The sequence below is a fragment of the Piliocolobus tephrosceles genome, chromosome 3 (assembly GCF_002776525.5).
Source record: "Piliocolobus tephrosceles isolate RC106 chromosome 3, ASM277652v3, whole genome shotgun sequence".
Taxonomy (NCBI): domain Eukaryota; kingdom Metazoa; phylum Chordata; class Mammalia; order Primates; family Cercopithecidae; genus Piliocolobus; species Piliocolobus tephrosceles.
Window position 1 is genome coordinate 80,238,581 of NC_045436.1, and position 9,780 is coordinate 80,248,360.

At 35.1% G+C, this 9,780-nt stretch overlaps 1 protein-coding gene across 1 annotated transcript in view; it reads right to left on the bottom strand.

The window, feature by feature from the left end:
* EMCN (endomucin) overlaps nucleotides 1–7,927 on the bottom strand; it is a 136,471-nt gene extending 128,544 nt beyond the window's left edge. Inside the window, exon 1 of the mRNA XM_026455015.1 lies at nucleotides 7,834–7,927. Within this exon, the coding sequence (XP_026310800.1) occupies nucleotides 7,834–7,927 (94 nt within the window). The remainder of the gene's footprint in view (nucleotides 1–7,833) is intronic.
* Between the last annotated feature and the right edge of the window lie 1,853 nt (nucleotides 7,928–9,780).

A 9,780-nucleotide genomic window follows, 5' to 3' on the forward strand; every position in this document is an offset into this window, starting at 1 on the left:
AAAATGGGTATTGCCATTGTCATGTAACACCAATACCATGTCAACATGTATCTTTCTTCCCATTTTTTACATGCAGAAACTGAGATTAAGAAAGATTTAATGTCTGGGTCAATTTGAGCATAGTTAGAAGCTAGACTCAAACTTAAGTTTTCACTTAAGACCGTGTTTCCTTCCACTAACGTATTTAAGCGCTCAGATTAATCTACATTCAATACTTTATGAGAGTAGTAACAATATTTGAGGATGTTGACTATTTTCAGACTAAAACGTTAGAATTTTCATTAAATACAAACACAATTTTGCTTATTAATTTGGTGATTAGTTTACAGATGAAGTTAAATAACATAAATCTGAAAGGTATTTGAGAAAATACACCTGTTTGCATACAATGTATAAAATTGTGCCTGCATATATTGTGATTAAAACATTACTTGGCAGTCATCTTACTAGTATCTTACATCAGTTCTATTGTGAAAAATTTTCAGATGTTCATTTTTCACTTTGTGAGAATTAACATTATAATTGTTTAAATATTTTCTGCTTCTGGATTGGAATCAACTTAGAAATAAAATATTTTATCTACAGTGCAGGATATGAGTTCCAAAACTCAACAAAACTTTATATAACATTTGTCTCATATCAGACACTATTTTGGGTGCTTTCTGCATATTACCTTGTGTGATTCTTCCAATATCCCTATGAGGTAATTTCTTGTAGAGATATTGCAAGAACCACATAAGGCAATCATCTCCATTTTACAGCTGAGGAAGCCAAAAGTTGAGTAACTTGTCCAAGTTTATACAGTTAGTAAGTGGCAGAGCTGGAACTTGAACTCAGACAATCTGTCTCCAGAAGAATTATAAATGTGACACCAAGTGATTAATTCACTGATAGCTATTTCCTCTTTGTTTCTTTCCTTCTTCTTCAAGTCCTATATTAGCTTCACTGACATTTATAGCCAAGTGCATGTTTTTTTCAACCAACATAACAATGACTGGTAGGCAAATGCCTACAATTTCTTCCAACCCATTGCCTAAGAATTAATTTAATCCAGGATATTAAGAAAAAATTATTGCTAAGTAAAAATTCATTATTGCATTATAGTCTTAGTTGTCAGTTTAGAAGTCCGAAGTTGCTGTGAGGCACAATAGTGACTTCTAAATTACTCGAGTGGCAAGTCTTTATCCTTATTCGTTTTCAGAAAACTCAACTTACTGAAGTGTCACTACATCAGAAGGTAGCTGAAGAGCAACAGTTCTTGCTTTGATTTTAAGCCACACCACCCTTGTGTAACTTTATACTATTTCCGAGCATCTGTTTCTTAATCAGTAAGATGGGATAAAACTGGCCTTGAAATTTGTGATGAAAGTAATGTGTGTAAAGTGCCTGGCACAATAAATGATGGATACTAGTAGATGTTGTGACAATACTTCTTTGGGTTAACTTGGACCATTCCCAACTGTGATCTCCATTCTCTGGTCTTTGACACAACTAATACGAGTCTCAGCTAGAGTATGACTGATTCAACGGATTTAAGAAAACAGTTCACATTTCAGATGAAAAGCACAGAAAGAATAAAATCAATGACATCAACATTTTTTACTACTAACCTCACAGTATAATTCATTACTGCAAACAGGCAAATAATTGCCTTAGAACGGAATCTGTTTAGAATATTGTTAAGCTTATTTAACAAAAGATTGATCAAAGATATTTCATTTTTTTGAAATGAAAAGGAAGAAGGGTAGTACATATTAAAGGGTAGTACTAATTAATTAATTAGTCAGAGAAACTGAAACCAATCTTTAGTTAGATATACACTACCATCTAAACTAAAATGTTCTCATCAAGAAATATAATAAATCCTGGATTTTCCTAAATAGCAGAGCTGAAACAAGGGCTTCTGTTCAGACAGTTTATAAAACAAAAATTTATCTCAGGAAGAGGAATAAAGGACTAAAACAATGAAATTGAAGCAGGAATATAAGAGAAAAGCATTTATGTATTCAGTGGCTCCATTCCCTCTTTTGTCAGGAGCTGTCTCAAAGAATGCTAATGCTCCTGCACTTCTAGTTCAGGCATCTGATAATGTCAGATTCTGAAACACACCTTTATATCAGAATAGCACCAGAAAGAAAGCAGGATACATGCATTAAAGTAAGGCAAGCAGCTGTCAGGTTACCCCTGTGGGTAGCTGGTTGCCATAGCAATGGCTGGAGTAAACATGGCCGGAGAAGATGTAGGGAAAGACACAACAGGAATCTAATGCTCATAGGGTGACTTCTTCTACTTTGGGACTAAGTATGATTATCTCCATATATATCATTCTACAGGATATGAAACCCCTATTCAAGTTTTAAAAATCTATTTTTCTTATGGTTGCCCCAAATTTGGGAACCATATACTGCCCTTTCTAGATGTAATTGACACCACTGTTTCCCATTGTGTACAACAGTACAAAAAGGATCTTGTTTGCTAACTGAGAGAGCTTCTTCAATCAGCCAAAAGGTACTATTAGCCTAACCTAACAGACCTATAATGGATAGGAATTCAGTAGCTGGAAAGGATTCAGTACACAGGAATTGAAAGTTACTTAAATTCGGTCAGGAGTTCACAACCAGCCTGGCCAGTATGGTGAAACCCTGTCTCTACTAAAAATAAAAAAATTTAGCTGGGCATAGTGATGGGTGCCTGTAATCCCCTTGGGAGACTGAGGCAGGAAAATCTCTTGAACCCAGGAGGCGGAAGTTGCAGTGAGCCAATATCACACCATTGCACTCCAGCATGGGCAACAAAAGCAAAACTCCATCTCAAAAAAAAAAAAAAAAAAAAAAAAATTCCAACTCTGACATTCAGTGTTTAGAAATGTGCATCTCATATTGTTCTTAAAGACAAAGAGGAAGTTGGAAGGTGATTACTAAGAAAAAAAGAATGTGAGTAACTTGAATTAGATAATTATTCACAAGTTAAAATATTTAACTACAGCTTGGAATGTAACTTCACCAATGAAAAGGAAAGGATGGGCAGTTGTCTAGTAAATTCAGAGCTTTGTGAAACCCTTAAATATTCATTTTTTCTTAGTTTTCTGGGTAACTACAATCTTCAAGATAAAATTGCCAGAGAATTTGTTTCTGACAACTGTTACACATCTTTTGAAAGTAGGAGTTCTAGAATGATCACTTCCACTTTTAGGTGGGGATTATTAAAAATCAGCAGTGAAGAAAGAATGTAAAGAAATGGTTTGCAGACTAAATACTTTTCCATTTGGATTTGTTTTATATTGGTTCAGTCTTCCTACAATAGACTACCTATTTCAGGTAAGAGATACTGGTGTGGATTAAGCTCACTGGAAGTACTTAGCAAAATTATCTACTCTGAAGCAACTCACCTTACCTATAATGACAAATAAAGATGTATGTTTTTTTTTTTTTTAACTTTCTTCCAACTTCTATTTTTGTAAACGTCGCTTCTAAAAAAGCCATTTTGTATTTTTGAGAAGTTGATTGAGAATAAGGTATCTCCTTGAATACTTTTAACTATAGGAATGTATTACATTGAGTATTTGATACCCAAAAAGAAGTAGAGCTGGTTCTGTTTAGATTCCTTCCCACAGTGGTTATAGTTTGAGAGCTGGCTAAGCTTTGATAAGAATCCTTTTCCCTTATATTTGGTGCTCACTTTCATAACTGAAATCAAAATAATTGACTTTTTTCTATATTATGTTCTCTGATTTATACTCATCCATAACTTTTTCATAAGGACAAGGTAGTAAACTGTTAGGTGGTTATCATAGGAAGAAATTAAAATATGAAAATAAGAAGAAGGCAACTATTTCATTCAATTATCCATTCATTCAGATAATTGTGTCCTTATTATGTGTTCAGAACTGTTGCTGAGCAATCTGTAACAAATATAGCCCTTACTTTCAAGGTGCTTTTAGTCTAGTAGATAAATAAGACATTCGTACAAATAACTATGACAGAATTGGAAATAAGTGCCTTAGGAGAGTTAGATATATGGGTATCCGAAGAAAGACATATTGCTTCTCTCTGTTATTAATGTTACAATGGGCAAGATTAAGGAATATTTGTATTCAGGACTAAAGAACATTCACTTCTCAACATCACCTCTGGCTCCAGGGGCGTTCCAACTATGCATCAGACACTTTTAATTTACCATTGAACATCTCTACATAAATATCAGGATTTCAAAATCACCATGTCCAAAACCAAACATCATTTTTCTCACTAAACCGTATCCTCATAGCTTTCCTAATCTCTGCTCCCAAGCCATTTTCCTATTTCTGGTATTAAAAAAAACTCTGTCTCTGCATTTCAGTCACATTATCCTTCATTGCCAGTCAATGATATGTCAAATCACACGCTTTCTACTTCCTTAAAGCTCTTCCTACATCCTTCTTTTTATTTTATTGACACACTTTCAGACTGGCAATGACATTTGAACTAGTTTCCCTATTTTTTATTTCTCTTGACTCCAGTAGTCTAATCTGTATTCTGCTGACAGATTAGTCTTCCCATTTTATAGCCACGATACTATAATTCCCATACTCAAACACATTTACAGACTCAAACTAATTAACTATATGAGTCAATATTTCTCATCCTGGTATTCAATATATCCTGAGGCTATATTTCCAACCTTATTTCTCAGTACTTAACTATTCCCAAATTGTGACCTCTTTACATTTCTAGACTAGAATATACCAATGTTTCAATGTTTCTACTCAATAAATTCCATTCCTCTAGAATCTCTTGATTTTCAAGCTTCAAAGCTTATAAGAATTTCCACTTTTATATGTGGTCTTTTTGGATGTCCTTATATCCAAAACCAGGCTAGTTGTAAATTTTCTGTCATTCTTTATTTACCTCTTAAAGCCTACAATATAATCAAACTTATAATAACTTCCCTCATCTTCCTCTCTCCCCTACTTCTACGGTGAGGGCTAAGTTTTATTAAGTTCTATAAACCTACAATATTTAGCATGGAGTCTGCCGATAGTGTGTTTAATCTTTCTTTTTCATGAAATTGAATGTTCAATCACTAACAAATGAATTTCTCCAAGCAATTAAAACCTTCTCCATATACCAGTAAAGAAAATGGTGTTTGTCCCTGTCTGAGAATGCCTGCAACATTTTAATATTTCCCAAGTTAAGGTAAATTTCAAAAAGCAAGTGGCACTTGATGAGTAAATGCATATTGTTTTCTTCTTCTTGGAGGAATCTCTCTTCATTAACTTCTCTCAGTCCTGACAGTCAAAAGCTCATCCATACATCTAGATTTAAAAGCCACTGTAGGAGTCTGTTCAGTTTTAAATACAATTTAGAAAACCTTAAGAAAGAATGGCAGTTCCCTTTCAGAAATCTCCCACACATATTTCAATAGAACAGCTTTCCAAATTGGAGACTGAAAAATATTATACCACCAACCAAGTAATAAAAAGTCACTCACTGACTGTGATGTAGAAAGATTCCCTTGATTTTCACAAACAGCACAAAAAAACTATATTGTATTTAGTTAAATCTGACAAAAACATCAGAAGAAAAGAAAAGTAGTCAATTTATCTAAAAGATCGTTATGTAGGAAAAAATTACTATGCAAAAAAGCATGGATCTGCTTGACAGCTTGTGAATTTAAAGCAGATGAAATGCCTCCCTCCTTGCCCCCAAGAATTGACTTTGCTGATGAAATATGTTAATCATTCCTAAGTTTGAGGAACATGTAAAACTCTGAAATCGATGTGGATCTGGAACTGGGAGTTAAGGAAAAAAAAATATACTCAATCAGCTTAGGAAATGCTTTATTTCCTGTACCCAATCTGCAAAAAAACAAAACAAAACAAAAAAAACACAGAACCGGGTACAAGAAAATCATACATGTAGATGGGAAATTATCTTCTAGTCCTTTCATGCTCCACTCAGATGGCCAATTTATACTCTTGAGCTATAGCCTCCTCTTCTAAGACAAATGGAGTAGGTTTGATTTGTTTGTTTGTTTGTTTACAAATACTAGCCTTCGGTTAACAAGTAGATTTGTTAGCTGACTTGAAGGAGATAGTTATTATGTAACTATTGTCTCTGCTCAAATGGGAAATTATCCTAAAGGGGTTAACAGTTCATTAGAAAGAAGACACTGTTAACAGGTTAGGCTCATTACCAGTGAGCAATAGGAGGTTCGTATTTTCCCGAAATGACCATAAGGGAAAAATCTGCCAGGACATCTCTGGGTTGTCCTTCACCTTCATGTCTTTCTCAAGGTCAGATATTGCAGGCTACTTCTATTGATGCTATTCCACTATACTTTCGGAAGGATGAATGATCTATTCAGAGTTTAACAATGCCAGCAAAGTACTGTACTCGTCGATGCTTGCAGACCTGGAGCAGCGAGCAGCCTAAGCCAGACTTTCAGACTTTATACTAAGCTGACACATCTAATTGTGAGCAATAATTTCCATGGCATTGAGATTCCTATCAATCTTCCCCAAGCAGACTGAAGTTACTTATAAGCTAGTGCAATGATTTCTGTGGCACCACATAAATATTCTTTATTTTAAAAAATCCAATTCTAGTAACTCTTCTAAGTTAAATTTTCTGGCCTTGATACCTGCTGCAACTTAACCCCAGAAACTCCAACATGCATGGTGAGCAAATGTATGTGAATTTGAAGTGTTTTTGAATTTGTACTAAATTTACATAGATATTTACATAGAAATGACTGATAAAATGAAAATTGTGCAGGGAGGGATGTACTTATTTTCTTCCGACATTATCACTGTAAATTAGAATTTTGTAGCCAGTATTCTTTTAAATTGAGAATGAGCAAAATAAAATTAAAAATGAATGTTTTCGCTTTTTTTCCCCCCGAGATCCCTCAGAGTCTGAATCAGTCTTCCCAATTGTGTTCTTTTATGGTAGTTTGTACTTTGATTTTCATATTTATTAAATCTATTTTGTATTAAAATCACATGCTTATTTCTCCCAATAGTACATTTACCACTGTGGGCAAGGACATCTTACTTGTTTTTATATTCCTTCCAGTACAGGGTAGGAACCTAATAAATATTGATTAAATTTAACTTTATTTTCAATCACTCAGGAAGGGTTAAAAGTCAAATGTAAATCATTCTCAATATTGTCCATTAATATACTCAAGGCTTATGAAGATGCATACCTATTTTTTATCTGAGTTTCTTAACCAGACGTCAATAGGTAGGATTTTTATGTTTATAAATTCCTGAAATGTTATGCAAAATATATGTATATGTTTAGATATGTGCATATTTCTTCAGCAAAAGTCTATAGACTGTAATCAAATGAATCTCTCTCTCTTCACCCTACCCCAAAATATTAAGATTCACTTCCCTAGGCAGCTTTATCCAACTTTTCAATCTATCAGAGCTGAAAAAATAGTTGGGAAAAATACAGGCTAACATCTGCAATACAGTATCTCCGATTACAGCCTTTCACCCACACATGCCAATCTTATTATTTCTGAGCTATATCTGAAAAGAATACATTTTTGAGAGAGAGTACATTTTTAACCAGTATTCTATTCCTAGATTTTTATACTCTAAAGAGGCCATTGTATATTTCCAGTACCTTGTGATTTCATCAAACATGCTTTCAGGCTGCTGTACCCACAAATATTTCCCTTCAGTAGAAAAAAATACCGTCTCTCTCAAGCCTTCTCCATGCACTCCAAGTTGACATCCAAACACTCAACTCATCAAAGGAATTGCTGCATCTAAGTGTCAGGGGAAGATCCCTGAAAGTAAACTGAGGCTGAGTCACCTACTAAGTGATTTCCAGTCCGTACCACCAGAGGAATAAGAGACCAAAATACCTGTTCTGTTTTCACTGCTGCAAATACTGGGCAGAAGAAAAAGAATGGTCACTTGAAGCAGTTCCATGGTGCCTGTAGATGGTGTCAATGGCTTCTCTCTCTAGAGGCAGGCAGGGACAATTCCCTCCCAGCCTGGCAGGGCCTTATTAGCAAATGGAAAAGGTGTACTGAATGTGAATAGCCACTGCCCATTCCTACTTATTTTGGGGGCTCTGATAAAGAACTGGAGGAAATACACACACTCCCTTTGGGAGTTCAGCAGAGAGGAGATTTATTGTTTCAGTCCCTTACAGGAACTCTTTTTTTTCTCTCTCTCTCTTCCTTTGGCAGCCACTTGTGTTTTTGTTACTACGTTATTTTGTTCTTCTTCAACAGAAAGGTCGGGACTGGTTTTGAACAGAAACAGATCCTTCTTGAGAATGGATCATAGCGCCTTCTAACTTTTGTTTTGAAAGTGCATTCTGAAGTGGTTATAAAGGGGCCTCATTTAGCAGCTACTCAAGTTGGGATAAAGAGGCTTTCACTGCCTGAGGGTTAAATTTTAGAGCAAAATCCATCAGGAATCAACTTAACTTTTCTCTTTCCAACTTGAAAGCCAGATTAGTGAAGGCCACCTTTTGGATATAAGTGAAAAATGGTATTAAATAGATTATGCTCTGCTCTTGAGTAAGCAAGAAGACTTTTAAAGAGTGTACAGAGAAGTTTTTCAGGATTTTTAAATAGAATTAAGCAAAGACATGTGAATGTCTATTGATCACTCCTGGTTTTTACTAAAGGACTTTGATGATAAATAATGAACGATTACTTATAACACCTCATGAACGCTCTTCTTTAGGGGACAGCGTTGGAATGGCAGTGGGTGAAATGTCATCACACATCAGTAAAGCTGGGAGAGGTTGACTCTTTAAGACTGGAATGCCAACCAGGCTGGATAATCTATATAGTAAGGATCACATTGATGTCAGTTGTGACGAATTAAAACGTAGTGATAACACTGCCACAGTCCTGGGTACAACCCCTGTGTGTGTCAATGACTTAATATTTTTCTTCAGTCACAGGCTACATGTCTCATTTTAGCTAATCATCCTTTTATTTACCTTTACTCATTAGGCCTTACTGGACAGTAGTGTCAATGAATCAGTGTAGATTCATTTGCACCCCATCCCCCGCCAAAAAAAAGAAAAAGTTCAAAAATTATACCTTTGCCTGTTTTCAAGGAGGGCACACATTTCACTGCTGCACCATGCTGGAAAATACTTCATACAAAAGGAGTTAGACTGAGTCAACTGCTCAAAACATTTAAAAAACACTAACTTGTTTTATTCAATGTTATACCAGGGGTCAGAAGAACTAAGTTTCTGTTTTGTGCACAAGTAAGATTGTATTTTACCCTCTTCTGATTGATTTTCTAAAACAGACTGCCTTGGGGTTGTTACTTTATTTGGCATATCCTGGAGAATATAAAGATAGGAACATATGTGAATAGATGTCACATGCACGTTCCAGAAATAAATTGGGGTGTGGCCATGTGAAATCACAGTCAAACACTCACATTGCCTCACTTCCTGCTCCTTCTGTACTCTTAACACTGGAGTTGTCAGTACTCAGAGTCACCCCTGATGCTGGTCACAATAATTTCTTTAGGGATTCGATGACATGTGGACTTCTCAGCACTGACTGCTATGCATTTCCATTTAGTACACTACATACCTATTCTAAGAAAGTTTGACAATAGAGTATTAAGGTTACTTAAAAGACAAAGGGCCTGTTGATGAAAACCAAAAACTAAGAATATACATCTTAAAATAGCTAGCCAAAAAAATTTTAGAATATAAGAACAGAAAAGAAAAAAAAAAGGAGTAATAATGGGCGGAGGGGTCAGCTTTTCCTTACTAAATCAGAAGGTATTTTTAAGGTAAA